This window comes from Scophthalmus maximus, chromosome 14 (assembly GCF_022379125.1).
Source record: "Scophthalmus maximus strain ysfricsl-2021 chromosome 14, ASM2237912v1, whole genome shotgun sequence".
Taxonomy (NCBI): domain Eukaryota; kingdom Metazoa; phylum Chordata; class Actinopteri; order Pleuronectiformes; family Scophthalmidae; genus Scophthalmus; species Scophthalmus maximus.
Window position 1 is genome coordinate 19,584,008 of NC_061528.1, and position 18,398 is coordinate 19,602,405.

The following is an 18,398-nucleotide window of genomic DNA, read 5'->3' on the forward strand; positions in this document are numbered from 1 at the left end:
ACAACAAACCTTGTGAAATGTGTACATTGTAATGTACATTAATAAAAAACTCAAGCATGCACATAATTGTAGATGATGCATAGCTACTTTATAATAATAGGTTTTTAATACTGATATGTATTTTCCACATTCTATCATTACATTTTAAAACCTGACTTTCAGTTATTTCATAGGGACTTGCCCCTGGATGCACAGTGCTTTTAAAGGCAAACATGGGTATATGTAGACATTGTACACATGCAGAAATCTTCCATCTTACCACATGACTGTGGGAAATATTTTCATGAGGGCCTGACTCGTAGAGTTGTACATTTGGCATAAAAACAGAAATAAAAGCATTTTACCCGAAACTTTGGAGTATGTAATCTTGCACAACACGACGATTTTTGACAGTCCCTGTTTCTTAATAGTTTTCTAATTGCTTGGTGAATTACGCTTCAAGGTGATGCATCAACACTACTCTGTCACTAAAGATCACAAATTATTCCAACTAAAGCAATCAATTTCGGAAATGTCCCATAAGAGAAACAAACGTTAGTGCTCAGTATGAGACGCTAATACCAGATGAAAGCACTACATTAAAATCTAAAATTGATTATGGAGATGTTGTAGCAGTTCTGGCTCCTTATCTGCACATTTGACTCTTTCATTTGAGCTCTGAAATGCTGATGTTGATAAAGAGGGAGGAGGGAGGGATAGCTGTTCCATCTTTAGAGAGAAGATGTATGTGACGATATCCTGGAAAGAGTAAGAAGATTGTGTCAGTACACAGTGGTAATGAGGGAGACTTTAATTTAATATTTTAAAATATTGTCGTGATTTCAGTGTCACACTTTGTGTTTTGGTTCACCGTGCACTCTGCTAGCTCACCTGCTTGGATGCATGTGAATGGAAGAGTGAACTGTCCGATGAAGTCATTCCTGGACGCCTTGTCGTAATCCTCTACAACAAAGCGAACTAGGGCCAGCTCAGGGGTGTGGATGACAAAATTTAGAGTTTCATTCCATAAGGGGTTAAAACCTGAAAGTAGAGGCCAGTAAGAAAATTACCATGACCAACTGGGAAGAGGCTTTCTTTTAATTTCCAGATTTGTCTTTCACATCCTGGCCCTCATATTGTCAAAATTGAATGAGGTACATGAATTAGCTGTATAAAAAAACACTGAACATTTTCTCACCATTGTTGTTAATGTGACTGGTCTCCTCCTTGGCCTGGTCCTGTGGCACTCCATAGATCTCCACTCTGACCAGGGGGTCAACAATAGAGCCCTCCTTCTGATTCACCTTTGGCAGCTGCTGTCCACTAATAACCTGATAAACACACAAACGTACTTTTATATTTGATATAAAACAGCTGAGTTGTACTTGAGTTCTAAAATCTTTACAAAAGTAAACTAACTAATATCTTTACAAAAGTAAATCTTTGTTAGAATTGTTAGAATTGTCTTATATTTACAAAAGTAAAGATATTACAAATTTTCTCTGGTTTTCTGCGACACCATGACTCACATTTAAACAGTTACATATACTGACAGTTTTGGCAGCCAACAGTAACCACAAACCAACGAGACTTCCTTGTAGTTTCAAACCTGTATGGACAGGCGGAGGGGTATGTAGCCCTGCCGCTCCTCGGGTCTCTCTGGACTGAATCGAGTGCTGCTGTCTCTCATGAAGTCCGGTTTGAGGACATAGCCACAGCAGCTGTTCTGCCTGAATAGCCCGTCGTTCAAATCCATTTCCAGACCAGCTGTCTGGAAGTTCAGAGCCACTGTGGGGAAAAGGAGAAATAATGCATTTAAAAGCCATTTCATTTTTGGATTCTGGCTTGCCGCATCACATGATTTCCCAGAATCAGAGACATCCATCTAGACATCAAAGTTTATGAGAGAAGAAATTATCCAGAGCACACAGCAGCAGTTTGAGGCCTTGTGACAAAAACTCCTCAAGCTGTGGTGCTGATGTTCTATGTTTGCCCCTGACCTGTAACCTCCCTACAACACTGATGCTTTTAGGTGGGGGTGGCAGTTTAGCCACTGGACAAATCAAAAATGCAGCAAAGTCAACCGTTGTAACAAGCGCTAATCATATATGACAAATTAAACGGTACCAAACTAACAACTCACCAAACTGAGAGGATCCAGAAAAATGTTACTTGTGGCTGAATCAATACACTTGTGGCTGAATCATTTTATGTAACCACATAGTTTTAGCTGCAGTGCATTTGGTTGTGGATGTCAGAATATTCTGGTATTAAGAAAGGCAGCAGGGGAAATGAGGGATTTTGAAGGACCAGCAGAGGGCAATCTTCCCTTCACCTATCTGGCAGCCAACATTCCACATGTCCTGCGGGTTGTAGTTGGAGGAGTCCGTCCTGAGGCCACTGGGGTAAATCCTGCTCAGCTGCCTTGTGTTGTACTGCACAAAATCTGTCCCTGAGGAGAGGTTTGAAAAGAATGAAGCTCATATGTTTCTATCGACTTAAGATTTAATAACTCTCCACCCTCCTTCCAAAACACACTGTACCTGCTTCCTTAGCTAGCCTCTTGGCCTTGGATTCCGAGAATGAAGACATCTCGTAGCATTTGCTGTGTGAGCGAGCATGCTCAAAGCCATGGAAGTGCACGCTCTTGCAGTAAACCACCAAGTCTGACAGCTCCCTCGACAGTTTAGACTTGGACTTCTGCAAAAATCGAAGAATGAAATGTAAAATTAGTCAACAAAAAATCTGGCCCCCCATTAATCTAAACATTAGCCCTGTAAGTCAGAGGCCAATTATATATATTTAATAATAAAACTGAATTGCAAATAAATAATGATATAATAAATAATCAAAAAAGGTATAATAATTAATGTAAAAAGAACCTGAAAGAATAAGGATGAGTAGCCAGTACTTGTAAAGAGGCTGAACATTTGCATCATGAATCACCAATCATCATTAATTCACAAAATATTTCTATGAAAAATAAGTGAATAATATTATTCAGTGCTGAATAAGCAATGGCAATGGTTTATTAATAAAGAAGTGATTGTTAAATATTTTAATGATAGGAAAACTTTAAATTAAATCACTTAACCACATAACAACATTGAAAATGTCAAAGGGATAAATAGATAATTCTTTGTAATTTTTCATTCTTATGGGTATTATTTTCAAGGTAATTATATTTTTTTTAATTCTCAGCCAAGTCAGTATATCAATATATATTTTGATATGAGAGATGTTTACCCACAGCTGCAGTAAAAGAACAGTCCCAGTTTCTTGTCTCACTAAACCCTGTGTCCTGTTTCTTTTCACAAGTTCCCGTATTTTACTGCAGTCCTGCCACCATGTCTACCTCCTATCCAAGTTTCCTGGCTCTCTTTACTATCACGCTCCATTCACTCCTGTCCTGTTTCACTGTGGCCTCTGATATCAATCACTGTCTAACAATTGTTGAAAGACATAAAAATCTCTCCGTGTTTAAACAGGGTAACAGCAAGAAATCACCGGGTCAAAAAGTGTCATGAACTACATGTACCTTGTTATTCTCATTCAAACAGTCAGCAGGTGGGTCTTCAGCAGTCGGACTCCCAGCATCATCGTTTGCCATCTCTTCCTCATCGCTAACCTCATCTGTCAGGGTTTCATCGAGACAGTCTACCAGACCACCAATCTTCTTGGCTTTCAGCAAAATTTTCCCCCTCAGTTCCTGTGATGAACACCAATAAGCAGGCGTGTACTACATACTGTATGTCATGTTCACCTGTCCATTTTCAAGTATTTAATTTACTCAAGATACATAAAGAAATTGTTCCACATGTCAGTAGAAGATGCTGAATGGTTGTTGTAATGTGAGGTGGACTTGCAGGAATAACGCACAAAAAACTCAGATGTCACCATCATCTGCACTTATTGTCTTCAGACTACTTGTGAAGGTGGTCCATCTTCTTACATTGTGCTGTTTCCTAAATAAATGCAGCGATGTACTGCTATTTAATTGGCCAAATCCTCAATGGACTTCTGCAAAGCAATTATCTTTGCTTCAACTTATCATTGATTGTCCTAAGTGCTCTGATGGAAAAGAGTTTGGAAGATACTATTGCTTTTAGGATCAGTGATGGATAACAAGGTACAGAGAGACCATTAATCTTTAAAAATTTTCTGAAGTGGTCATGATACCATAGTTTCCATCAGATTGGGCAGAATTTTTTGTCTGAAGACGTTTTATTCCCAAAATATGTTTATTATCCTAATTCAAAGAAGAATTGTTACTGGATTACCATTAATAGGTTTTTGTCAGTATATGTGCTGACATTAATACATAATAAACCGAATATAACTGTGAGCCATGTAACTGTTTTTGATGTTTAGCTTTGACTCAAAAACTACAATATGCAAACAGGATGTAGAATAACTGAAACAGAAACTGCAGGTAATATGATGACGTCATTGTCAATTTCATTTGTGAGCTATGCCATGAAAGTGGTTCTGAAAGAGTTGTCTTGTCAGTTAATGAAGTTCAGACTAAAATATCTCAAAAACTACTGGATGCATTACCATGACATTTATTAAGTACAGGCATTCATTGTAGCCTATTGATTGGTTGACTATTTGGTTGAAATGAATCAGTAACAATTGGATTGAAGGTCATTGATTTTGGAGCAGATATTCATTGAGCTCTTAGGATGAATCCCATTATTTGGGTCATCAAGCATCATCAGCAGTTTTAAACTGCAATCGGTCCAATATTTTGGTTTATTTATCAGTTTGGCTTTATTTGCTCTAAACATCCGTCAATAGCATTTGTGTTCAAAAATTCAAATTCAAATTCAAAAAACGATATTGTCTTATCCGTCATGATTCTGCCCCCTTGAACTCTGTCGACTCTTGAGAAGTCTTTTTTTTTCTTCATGGTCTGCTATTCATGTTTTAATTACTTCTTGTGAACTTTGATTCATTCATTTAAAATTCCTTGTGTACCTCTGTTAAGTTACTTTTGTCATCCCTTGTGTTTCTTGTATTTAGGTTTCAATTTCCTGTTTTACTTTGTGGTTTCCTTCCTTGTGTGTTTTCACTTCCTATTCTCCTGTGTGTTTGGTGTTTTGACTTATGTCTCTTGCCCCAGTGATTGTCCACACCTGTTCCTAATGTGTCACCTGTTTCCCATCACCTGTGCCTCCCTTTGTCTTTTTCAGTTGGTCTGTGATTTTCCCCCAGTCTGTTCCTGGGTGAGGTCGAATTGTCAAATTGTCTTAGGAAGTTTCCTAAATCTTGACGTGACCCGGAAGTATTTGATCAGCAGTCATTTTAAGAGCTGTTCGGATTCTCTAAATGCATAGGAAAGGAGCTTCAATGCTTCCTTTCCTATATACTTTAGCATAGGGTACACTGGAGTTTCCTTTGTTTTTTTAGAGTTTAGGAATTAAGAAAACTTCCTTAGCCAATTTGACATTTCGACCTCACCCATAGACGCCCCACAATTCATTGCGGCAGCGATATTTAACGTAATGCGCCATGCACAGACGTAAACGATTCAATCCGAAGTAGAAGAAGTAGAAGAGGATGAATATGACCCAAAAGAGACGCACATCATGTCAGTTACTGTTACATATGAATCATTTACATCTGATGTCACACGTTGGTAAAACATACTGAAACATGCTGATGGAGCCGCTGCATTTTTTGTAGTTCATATACGGAAATTTGAAGTTTCAGCATGGCAGACCCATGTCAATAACATCCGCCATCGCGTGATGACGTACTATAGTGAAAGTCGAGTCTGATTCTCTAAGCAGAGCTGTCGGCATTTCCTATGTCCTAACAGTCCTCCTTTACATCTTTCCTTGACCTCATGAGGTTTTCCACTGAGGTCAAGTAATTGTAGATAGGAATGGTAGCTAGGAAGGACAATTCGACCTCACCCAATGTGTTTTTGGCTCCTGTGTTTGCTACCTGTTAGTTATGCCTGAGATTTCCTGTTTCTGTTCCCACACCCATGGAAACCTTTAGTTGTATTTTGTTGTTGTTTTATTTGGACACACTAAGTCTGTTTTCATTTTCTTTAATTAAAAATATTTTTTCTACTGCACCACCGTAACATTATCACAGTGACAGAAAATTGCCTTCAGTTTATGGCTCTTTGAAATGCCAGAACCACGTATTCTTCTTCACTAATAGAGGTAAATGAAAACAACCCCAGGTTCCTCTTCAGCACTTTAGCCAGGTTGACAGAGAGTAGAAACTCTACTCAACAGTCTATTCCTCCAACTCTTAGTAGTAATGAATTCATGAGCTTCTTTATCTTTTCCTGCATATATCTGCCTGAGCTGACTTTACTTGTCACTTCATCAAAGCAACCAATTACCATTACTAACAAGTTAAGAGAAAATGAAAATGTCCTATTTACACAGGAATAGTTTCCTTGAAGATTTTCATTCAGTATTTAGTAAAACATCATAGTACAGAAACAGAACTGCTGAAGGTTACCAACGACCGTGTCATTGCCTCAGACAGTAGACATGTTTCTATTCTCGTCCCATTAAGTCTTAGTACTGCATTTGATACCGTTGATCACAAGTTTCTATTACAGAGACTAGAACACATTGGGATTAAAGGAACAGCACTAGAATGGTTTAGGTCTTACTTATCTGATAGATTTCAGTTTGTCAATGTTAACAACAACTCTTCCATTAAAACAAAAGTTAGTCATGGAGAGCCACAAGGTTCTGTGCTGGGACCAATAGTTTTCACTTTATATATGCTTCCTTTTGGCAGTACTATAAGAAAAAAACACATACATTTCCATTGCTACGCAGATGATACCCAGCCCTTTTTATCTATAAAGCGAGATGAAACTAATCAGGCAAACAAACTTCAGGACTGTCTTAAGGACGAAAGCCTGGATGACTTATAATTTTTTACTTCTAAATTCAGACAAAACTGAGGTCATTGTACTCGGCCCTAAACACCTCAGAGAAACATTATCTGAAACATCCTATCTCAAAAGGATATTGAAAAACTAGTCCATACATTTGTCACTTCTAGACTGGACTAGTGTAATTCATTACTGTTAGGAAGCGCCAATAAGTCTGTGAAAAGCCTCCAGTTAATCCAAAATGCTGCAGCACGAGTTCTGACAGGAACTAGAAAAAAAGATCAAATTTCTCCATTGTTAGCATCTCTGCATTGGCTTCCTGTAAAATTCACAAAAGAATTCAATATCCGGCTCCTAACCTACAAAGCCCTAAATAATCAAGCTCCATCAGATCTTACAGAGCTCATAGTTCCATATTATCCCAATAGATCACTTCGCTCTGTGAACTCAGGACTTCTTGTGGTTCCCAGAGTCTGTAAAAGTAGAATGGGAGGCAGAGCCTTCAGCCACCAGGCTCCTCTCCTCTGGAACCAGCTCCCAGTTTGTGTCAGGGAAGCCGAAACCCTCTCTACATTTAGAGTTAAATTTTAAACCTTCCTCTTTGATAAAGCTTATAGTTAGAACTGCTCAGGTGTTTACTAAAACATTTATTTGTTATGCTGCTATAGGCCTAGACTGCTGGGGGAACATCATGAGCATCCCCCCCTCTCTCTGCCCCCATGTTTTTACATTACATGTCACTTACTCTGTTTTCTCTCTCTCCTATTATTATTAGATTTTTTTCTGTTAAAAGGGAGTTTTTCTCATCCAGTCTGGTAGCGATTAAAACAGCGGTTGTACAACTGTTCTCTCTCTCTCTCTCTATTTCTCTCTCTCTCTCTCTTCTCTCCTCCTGCCTCTCCTCTCTCCCCCCTTTTCTCCTCATCCCAACCGATCGAGACAGATGATCCCCCACAACTGAGTCCGGTTCCACCAGAGATTTCTTCCTGTTAAAAGGGATTTTTTTCTCAAAAAATTCACAAACAGTTCAATAAAACAGTAAAAACATGTGTGCAAAGCAGAGCTGCATTAAAACGTAGTCTATTTGGCCTTGTTTAAAGTGTATATTGCAGTGGGAATGAAGGATTTTTTGTAGTTTCTCTATTTAACCAAAGGTACTCTGAAGCAGCAGCCTAAAGGAAGTAACTGAAATGAGTGATGAAGGGGATGTGAGGAGTCCATTGTGATGCCAACTGCTTTCCTTTCCACTGCACGACTGTAAAGTTCTGAGAGTTGGGTCTCAGTGGTGCCAGTGATTTTAGCTGCTTGGTTTATGATTCTGTTGAGTTTTGTCTTGCTTTTTACAGTGAAAAAGTTGTACCAGGATACAATGTTAAATGTGAGGACTGATTCAATGAGTGACCGGTGAACTGTTGTTAAAATGTCCTGTCTGACGTTAAAACTCCTGAGCATCCTTAGGGGAAACATGCGCTGTTGGCCCTTTTTGTAGACTCTGTCTGCATGTTGTGTGAAGGACAGGTGGTGGTCGATCGCAGTGCCCAGGTACCTAAAAACGTTGACGTTGTTCTACCACCTGCTCCTCCAACGAGTGGCCCCCGAAAGAGGGTGGGGTGTGTCAAGTGCCCGCCGCCCTCCATAGCACAGCTCTTTAGTTCTTTGTACAGTTTCATGACAGGTTCAAAGGAACCAAGAGTTCCAGTGCACCTCACCCTAACAAGTGCACGTTTGACAAAAAACAATCAAAACCCAAACAGATTCTAACCTGTGGAGAAGGAAGCTGCTGAGGCATCTGTCCATCCAGCAGGGTGGTCAGTAATGTATCACCCAAGATGTGGCGGAGGTGCTGAGCCATGACTGTCTGCTGCTCGATGCCACAGTGATTCTCAAGGGACAGGATGACTGGGAAGTCTGATGCCTGTCGAGCAAGGACGAGAAGACGCTATGCTCTTAAAATGAACATGTATCTTTAGTTTCCACAATCCTTCAAAACAGTTTCTTCAATCACATGCTCCAAAATGTTTAGTCGGAAAGTTTGAGCGGAGAGTGGAGACACGAGACATTCCTGGTGGTTTTCCATGTAGGTCAATTTTACAGGGGTACGTTTGATTCCATGGGCAGGGAAGATTACCAACTGCTCCATCTGGGCCTATCACAAACAGTGTAATTCAGCCCAGTTTAAGACTCAAAGGGTTGGTTTTGAATTCTGTGAATTCTGCCAACACCCCAATACAATAGAGATGGAAGCGGTTGGAACGCCATTAAGGTATTTGCAGCATTGTAAATGTGAACAGCCGCATCTATTCTGAATAGTCCTTTTGAGTTTAATGTTTCTTTTGAACCTGGTTGGGCAACCAGTGGAGGTTTTTCTCTGTAAGCTGAGCAAACCAATCCTTTTTAAGCAGATAGTGCATGCGCTGCCCACCTTGAAGGCATATTCTTTGAGTGTTGAAATGATATCTCTGAAGAGGATCTTGGATGTCAAAGTGTGACCATGATACACAACGGGCTCCCCATCACTGCCATCCCAGGAGTCCACCTCAACACAGCGACAGCCTCTTTTCAGAGCCCTACACACATACAAAAGTACCGATCAATGTTACACTTTAATATGAATTTGTTAATAATATACTTGCTCATACTACTAATTAGCACTATGTGATTGTTCCTGACTAAAACCAGGCTTTAGACAAAGTTTGAATTGTAGGAGGAAATTTACTGAAAACTGTGTCTCTTATCACTGGACCTAGTTCTCCAACTATGTATTTTATTATGTTACAATTAATTCATAAATCTGTATAACCACAAAATATCCAGTGCCTTTCTAAGTTACTGCAATTATTATTTCTTTCTTTTTTTAAATATACACCTAGGGACTTAATTAGAATAAAAAAAGAATAAAGATTTGTTCCTCCATGCACATACATATACACACGTGTGTGTGTGTGTGTGTCTGTGTATGTGTGTGTGTATGTGTGTCGGTGTATATTGTTGCTTTCCATTTCTGAACTCACAGACTTGAAGGTCATATCCAGTTCCTTGTTATTAGCTTCAGGACTGAGATTTTAAGTATTTTATACAGATATACTGCCTCAATTAGGGTGGTATTTTTCCACTTTTTCACTGTGACTGAACTAAAGAAAGATTTTAAAACGGGCCAAAAAGAGAAAATGTGTGAGTGGTTTTCCTTTATCTTGCCACATTTTCTCCAGCAATCTGGCTTCACAAATGTTTTAATTTTTGAGTAATAAAGATTCTTCCATAAGGTGTCTCCAGTAAGTGTCTATCTCTCTCTTAAGTACACTAAGTCTATGTTTGATCATCTTTTATGCCATTAATGCCATTGTGTGTATGTGCAGCGGTCCTCACTGGATGTAAGCCTCTAGGCTGCTCTGTCCTCGGAGCTGGTCCTCCAGGAGGTAGGTGTTGTGTGAGGAGGAGATGGAGTAGTGGTTGAGCGGCTGGTTCATGTCCTGGTAAATTCCCCGGTGCTCAGGTTTCAATATGGAGCCTTCCTGGGAGCACAGGTACATCTGGAAGCCATCAAGTGACATGACACCTTGCTTCTTGGCTGAACGGAGGGATACAAAACAGGGTTGGCACAACACTGTCCAGATTGATTTGGCCGTAATTACTTTGACAGTCATTCAAGCCATGAATTCGAAAATGTGAATCTAAAAATCCACCATGACACTAAGTAAAAGGTGATTTTATCACAGCATTCACAGATCAAGAGGCAGCATGTGCAGTTCATGTGGTTAAGTCTTTGACGAGGTTTAAGAAATACAAATTGACTAGAAAGAAAGCTATCCACACACTCAAATCATGTGTTATATTCATTGCAAATGTTCAGTCACAAGACTATGCTAGCATTAATGTGGCTCTAATGATGATAATGTAGGCATGACAGTTTGCTCAGTCAACCACTTTGGTCCAAAGCAAAATATTTCAACAATGTCCAGACATTCATGGCTACTAGAGGACAACGTCTACTTGGCCCTATAGGCTCAGTTGATCTGTTGAGTTGATCATACCGTAGATCTAGTGACAAAGAAAATTCTTGGTGCAGATCGCATGCAGTCGACCACAGCAATACACTTGAAGTGCCACCAGCAGGTTGAAAGTCTCAGTTTTGAGTGAAATATCTATGCAATCGTTGGGTGGCTTGTCAAGAAATGTATTAAATTACTCAAATCCCAAGAGGATCCCCTTTAATCGGTCTGATGATCCCCAAAGTTTTCATCTTGTGTCACCATCAGTGTCAATCTTCAAAACTGTTCAATACTTTTGAATTATGATTTATGACCAAAAATCTAACAGGTTTACATTATCCTCTGCTGTTCTATTTGTTTAAGTGCTTATTAACAAAACCTTGACTGTAAACCTGGTACATTACCCGCTAAACATCAGCATGTTAGCAATGTCACTGTGATCATGTTAATTATATCTTTGCATCCAGTCGGTTTCAGGCCTTCTGTGGCATGATTATTATATCCTATGGGGACATTTTTAAATTGCAGTCTAAACTATGATCCATTGCTCTGATGATGAAATAAAAAATTAAATTCTACTTTAAAATCTGTGGAATAACAGTAGGATACTCATGAAGATGGGGGCCCTTCTCTGTGTTTAATTAACTGTGAATGTATAACACTTCTAAGAAAAAACACATGTATTGCACAAAAACAATATATTTTTTAACAATAGAAGGTCAGACATGAAGTACAATGCTAATACCAACCTTCTGATCTACAGTAGATGTATACTACATATACATAAGGTAGGTGTAAATCATAAAAGGCAATAAAACTAACTTATTAATGGTTAAATTATTAAAGAAATCATGTGTGGCTGTATTTTAAGTAAAACATTGACTACACTGCTCTCAGTCACAGCCACCGTTACCTGTCTCAGAGGGTTCATAGCGATCAATAAGCTCCTGGGAATGCTGGGCACTCCGCCCCCCTTCCTGCTGCTCTATCATCAGAAAGTTCTCCAGCTCCTCCAACAATAGCTTCTCTCCATCTCCAGAGTAGTCTTGGAACACCTTCCACACTTCATCTCTCTGAGTCAGTATCTTATAGAAGTGGACAAACTGCTCGATTTCCAAAGAGCCACTCTCTGACTTATCGGCCATCTGTGGAAACAAAGGAGGGATTTTATGTGTTCGATTTTTAAAAATGGAACTCTAAACACGTCAGTGTAAAATGTACAAATAAATGAATAAATAAATAAGTTCGGGAAATCACATATTTAAAAACCAATTGAAACAAAAACAAATTTGACCACCTGAAAAACATTTTTGGCAGGATATGCGAAAACAACACCAGAATATGTCATGTCTAAGAAACCTAGCGCCAAAGTTAGCTAAAAAGAATAAAACAAGTTTGACTTAAAAACCTGATTCAGATGTATATCTTACTCTGCTCCAACCTCTTATCCTCAGATCAAAATCTTACCGTAAAGAGGTGGAGAGCATGTTCTTCATTCATTTCTACGTTCATCATCTTCAGCAGTTTCCGCACTTCTTTGAAATTCATCTTCCCATCTTTGTTTTTGTCAGCCTTCTGAAACCAGTCGCAGACCCATCTGAGAGGATGCTGAGGGAAACTTTGATGTATTGTTAAATGAAAACTCAAAGTTCCAGTCAGAGCTTCAAACATGTTAATACCTAGGGAGTTCAACAAGAAAATATGTTGTCCACTGCTGAAATAATCTGATTGGCTGCACAAGGGAAATAATTGGTTCTACTCAGAGAAAACAAGGGATGAAATCATGTTTATCATCAGACGCCATCAGAATAAACACTGTTGTGCTTCAAAAAATATAATTAAATTAAATTCCTAACACAGTGATCTAACAGTAAAAGGATACTGGTCTAGCCTCTCCTTCTCGTCCATCGTCTGAGCCTTATGAATCAACTTGCGCACTCCCTGGATCCAGGCCCGGGCCTCCTCTGGGGACTCCGCCACAAGGTCTAGGTTGCCTTGCCGACCATGAAACACCAAGGTGAAGCAGAGGTCAGCAGAGAACTCCTCAGCGATGCTCTGCAAGACTTCTGACTGGTGGCCCTCACGCACAGCCTCCAACTCGGTCACTGAGACTGAGACAGGATTGTGACAAAGAAATAGTCGAGTGGGGGACAATAATTCTTTATACTGTCATTCTTTAATGTGTTTGATGTGCCTCTGTGTGCAGTTTGAATGTATGTTGAATGAGAAGTTTGGCCAAAATAAACTTGCTCGGAGGTACGTACTCTGCACTAGACTAGTGTTACTCTAAGTAGTACACACACGCAAATATATGCATAAATATATGAGTATTTATATATTTTGTAATTCTACGTATCTGTAATTACTATCCACCCTGGGATTACATAATGAACTTAACTTAATGAAACCTGTCTGTTTATACTTGGCACACTGTTTATAACATAAGATAAGATAAAATAAGACAGGGGTGTCAAACTCAGATACACAGTGGGCCAAAATTAAAAACTGGGACAAAGTCGCGGGCCACATTTCATATTAATTGAAAAAAAAAAGCCTTCTTTCTAGATATAATAATGCACCTTTTCATATGGGAACAAAGTTAAGTTTTACTTAAACACTGAATCTGGAACAACCCATGCTTAATACTATAAACACCTGAGAAATCAATTTCCAAAAAAGGACACATCAGTGTCATTCATTTCTTAAATAAAATAATATTATGCCTCTTTCTATATCTGCAGCCTTTTCAGTTAATTTTCAATGGAATCATTTTTTTCACGGGCCAGCAACAAAAAAATTATGATAACAATGTGTCAAATCACAGTGTCAAAAAAAATCTCCTAAGCAGGTACTGTCTGCCCTGGCCCTTCATGTAGAGTGCCATGGTGTTGTCTGTCCAGTCCAGTTTATTGTTCAGGTGAACACCCTGGTACTTCCACTCTCTCAATGTCCTTTCCCTGGATGTTCCCCGGTGTCATGGGGGGTGACTGCGCCCGCGCTATGTTAAATATTATCATATTAACTTTTTTGCGTAGAGTTAAATGAGAAGACAGATACCATTCTTATGCCTGTGCAGTTAATGCTGCTTAGCTTAGCTTAGCTAGCTTAGCATGAAGACTGGAATGCAGGGAAAGCAGCTTGCCTGGCTCTGTCTAAAAGTAACTAAATCAGCCTGGTAACTCCGAGAGTCTTCGCCAGTTGCCTAGCAACAGGTCCCGGCCATGACATAACGCTTAACAATTTAGTTAGAGTCATGGGGTTATGGTTTGGGTCTAAACGAAAGAGGGATTCTCTAAAGCTTGGGAGGAAATTACATATTTAGTTACATTACAAGTTTTTTTTGTTTCTGAGGGGCAGACAGGCTTGTGACGTCCTGAGCAAGTGGCATGCACCTGAACGGCTACAGGAGTGCTCCCAAGATCACATTTTTAACTTGTACACAATTTAAAAATGAGCTTTGTATAATGTGGTTTATTTACAGGGAAAGTCAAACGAATGAAACAACGGTTACTAAGACGGAACAGTCAAGCATGCAACATATGTAAACACTTCTCTACTCACATGTGGAGTGACCTTTTCCCGCCCATCTGGATTTGTACCAGATCGTCAGCCCGTCCTCCAGAAGCCGGAAATGCCGCTGCTTCTTCCATGAACGGGATTTGACTTTTCTCAGAGTCGACCCTGCCATCATTACATTGACATGTGGGTCGTCTCGAATACCTGTGCACGGTGATGTGAAAGGTCAAAGATCAATATAACTTTGACACAACAACAATCAGAACTGGCATATATTAATTTAATGCTATTAGACCACAGATCTTTAAACAAATTGTAAAGTCATCACAATTTCTGTATCTTCAGTCTGAATGAACATCATTTACTCACGAGAGCCTTCAGGATCCATTGCTAGCCTTGAATCATATCCAAAGGAAATGTGCTGCTAAAAAGAAACAGATATTATTCAGTTGTTCAAATATTTTCCCTGTTTCTAAAAAAAAAATGAATTTTTACAAAATCTCATTGTACATCCAACTGCTCACAGTATAATAATAATCTCCACTCAGTAGCACACTGGATCACAATTTCATGCTTCATATTCTCCTCTGGACACTGAAAAGGTTTAGTGGAAAAACTGAAATCAGTATGTCACTTTAAGGAATCTTCATAAGAGCTGTTAAGGAAGGACAAGAGAATTTCACTTGTCCAGAGGATTTCCCTGCCGATCCAGGGATGTGAAACCTCCGCCCATAACATTTAATAACCAGCTATTCAGTTGTTTAAATCATAGTCAATTGGGCAGTAGACGGTGAAAGGGACTGTAATTGTGATTGTCAGCTGTAAGTTCGGGAGTCTGGAGCCTGGTTTGGCAAGTAGCTGCATTGCTGAAGTGTCCCTGAGCAGAGTACTAAGTTCTCACCATCCACTGTGCAGTTGCTGACCCTGACCACTGGGGCAAGCAAAAATCTGGTTCCCTCAAAAGATCATTGAAGTTGAAAAGGGGATGACACTGATACATTCTTGAACTGTTTAGTAGACTGGACTATCTCTATCATTGCTAGCATCTCTTCAAGGTCTAAGAGTCAGCATTTAAATCTTGGTCCAGTCTCGCCATCGTTTTTACTCATTCATTAGCAGAAAGCCGAGTGAGAGGCTTGTGCATGGCAACTCCTGTGGTCTGCCTGCTGACATAGAGAAAGTACACACTCTGAAGTCTGTGCTTTTTGCATCGGCCTGATTAAATAGAGACCATTAGAAGAAAATATATATTTTTTAATTTTATTTGATTTACCTATTTGTGATTGGAATGCAGTCATGTATTGTAATTTCCAGATTATTTAATCATTATTATGAATGAAACAAAATCCACAAAAACATTGTATGGAAAATGGAGCTTTAATTCAATATTCTGCTCTTAATGTAGCATAATTACATGTGTATATATTTTAGCCCCACTAGCAGCATGGCTGACATTCGTCAATTGATCCACCAGACAGTAATATACAACCGTTGCTGCAGTGCCAGGAATTTTGGCGAATTCATTCATCCATATTTCCCAGAAAATTATTCTTAACTATTCATTATTATGTCCCTGTAGTTCCACCATGAGGGTGACACTGGGGTAAGGGTTAGGGTTTGTAATGAAATTTGGCAGAAACCCCCTTGTCCCCATCAAAATGAGTTGGATTAACTTTGGTGATTAACTTTTTTCATCTACCATCTGATCAAGATTTCAGATTTCAGCACGTGCAAACTACTGATGTTTGGCAGGTAAACATTATACCTGCTAAACATCACCATGTAAGCGCTGTGTTGAACATGTGCCACTGTGTCAAAGAAGGCTGCCACCTCACAGCTGCTGGCACGACTAAAACAGAACTGTAGCTTGACGAAAAAGCCACTTTTATTTACACAGCCCAAAATCATCCTCACAGATTCATGAAGTATCTCATTAAAAACAGCAAAACTGACACAGAAAAATAAATGCACTGTTTATCAGTGGACGCTGATTAACTCCTGCTATCTCTGTTGTTCGCTGATAAATGTGGATCAAGCTCTTATGGAAGTGCGATGGTTTTTTGAAGTCTGTTTATCTGTGTTCCTGTCTGACAGCTATCCTTTCATTCCACTGTCTCCTGAAACAACAAGATCGAATCTTGAGTTCTCCATGCCCCCCCCCAGCATGACTGACATGATGCAAGGAATGTATTCGCAGTGGCCTCACAATTTAAAATCACACTCCTAACTGAGGAAACAGACTGGCCATGAAAGTGAGGCTTATTTTCCACAGCTATTTGCTCCATAAATTAAAGTACATTTTTTATGTGGTGTTTTCTCTGCACAGCCACGCCAAACACATTTTTTTATTTTCCATCCACGTTTTTCAGATTGTTCCGCTGAAAGTTTAACACCAATTAGGTCACGTTATGTTGTTTTATTTTTGGAGCCATGATGAAGTGTTTTGGACAGGGCGCTCTACTCTGGGGTGAGTCACACTGGGCACTTCTTAAGGGAAGTTCACTGACCACGCACAGACACGCAGACATATGGAGACATGACTCATGAGGATATATAACAGGAACAAAACTATGAATAAACAACTAAGTGATGAAGACTGACAGCCACTTTATACTTGCGTGTAGTATTTAGATTAATCACTTATCCCTGCACTATTCAGTAGGATTTGTGCCCTGGTATTTACCCATGACTTCTTCCTTGAACACAATTATGTGAAGAATTTGACAAACATGTCAACGGCCTCTGCCCTTCCAATAAAAATCCACATATAAGTCCAAACTCCAGCGGGGAGGGGGGCTTGTGCAGAGTAAATTAGAACCAGATACAAAAATATGAGCCACAAAAGCATCACTTCAGCAAACGCCTGCATGCAACTGCAGCTAAAGAAAGTAACAATGACGACAATAAGGATTTGTCTTTGGCAAGAAACAGAGTGACACTTACCAAAGGAGATTTTCCACCAGGGATATTATGAGTCAGACCTACAGAGGGGCTCTCCCAGCAAAAGCCTCATATAAAAGGGGTGAGATCCTGGATGTGCGGTTTGAGAGCGGGTGCTGGGAGATGTGTACGTCACTTTGGCCCAGACACTGAGGTCCAGATCAAGGAGGATCCGGGGACTGTTAGCTGTGCTCAGGACATTAAAAGACCAGGAGTGTCTAGAGGGGAAGCTGGCTCAGCCTCTCTCCTCCCCTCTCGCTCAAGTCTTACTGCAGGGTCTGAGAAACCTGATTCCCTAGTCACTGCTGCCACACGCTGGTAAGCTCCATTCCCCCCGCTCCTCATCCTCTTCCTTTACACCCCCTCCCTTCCAGCCTTCCTTCCTTTCCTGCCACTCCTTCACGCCGCCATCTGCATACCCCTCGCTGCATCTAGTGAAGGTCGCTCCCTGCAGTCTGCTTTGCCTCAGTCTGTCCGTCCTCCTCTGTAATCCTCCGGCTTGTTGTAAGTGAGGTGCCTCGTTTCTGTATCAACACTGATAACGGGCAACACAATTCTGGGAAGGGGGGTTCTCTATTGAACAAAGAAGCCAAATCATAAAACATCAAGAAATGCCTATTGTACATGAACAATATTCCCCTCTGCAGATTTGATCACAGGTCCACAGTGGACTTTTTGACAACTCTTCTCCTTTTCCCTGATATAACGGGGACTCAGGCCAAATCTGACATCTGATGGTATTGGACAATTGCGAGAGACTGACAAAAGACTATAGTGTCGAGCCTGGCAGCAGGCCACATGGATTTTGAATCCCATGTAGCAACACAAATCACAAAAAAAAAAATCACTTTCCTCTTTTGACCCAGTCAAGCTAATGTACTCCTCCATTTACAAAGCTCCCTGAACCAGGCCCATTATGACTTCAGAGACTGCAGCTCGTTCCTCATCAACAGACACAAAAAACACAATACATCCTTAGGAACAATGTCCCAAGGGCCTCAGATTTGCTCACAAATGGAAGGCTTGAGCGAAGGTGTTTCCATGATGCATGAGGCCCATCTCAGACGTTGTGAGGATAATGGAACCTATGGGGGCAACTA

The 18,398-nt window shown here is 40.0% G+C and overlaps 1 protein-coding gene across 5 annotated transcripts; it reads right to left on the bottom strand.

Annotated features, from left to right (window-relative positions):
* Positions 1–84: 84 nt before the first annotated feature.
* On the bottom strand, positions 85–17,652 carry plcd4b (phospholipase C, delta 4b). Of its 5 annotated transcripts, none has more exons than XM_035604117.2 (16): positions 17,302–17,652; positions 14,728–14,782; positions 14,404–14,562; positions 12,725–12,836; positions 12,310–12,460; positions 11,756–11,987; positions 10,220–10,421; positions 9,276–9,420; positions 8,616–8,768; positions 3,518–3,688; positions 2,523–2,679; positions 2,315–2,431; positions 1,589–1,767; positions 1,178–1,310; positions 871–1,020; positions 85–738 (listed from the first exon to the last, which is right to left on the bottom strand). In XM_035604117.2, the coding sequence occupies exons 2-16, from the start codon at positions 14,744–14,746 to the stop codon at positions 647–649; spliced, it is 2,172 nt and encodes a 723-aa protein (XP_035460010.1). In that variant the 5' UTR covers positions 14,747–14,782; positions 17,302–17,652; the 3' UTR covers positions 85–646. The 5 variants fall into 5 exon arrangements, with proteins under 5 accessions (XP_035460010.1, XP_035460008.1, XP_035460007.1 ...); XM_035604115.2 differs by having other exon boundaries at positions 12,725–12,953; positions 14,728–14,779; positions 17,302–17,651; XM_035604114.2 differs by having other exon boundaries at positions 12,725–12,953; positions 17,302–17,651.
* Between the last annotated feature and the right edge of the window lie 746 nt (positions 17,653–18,398).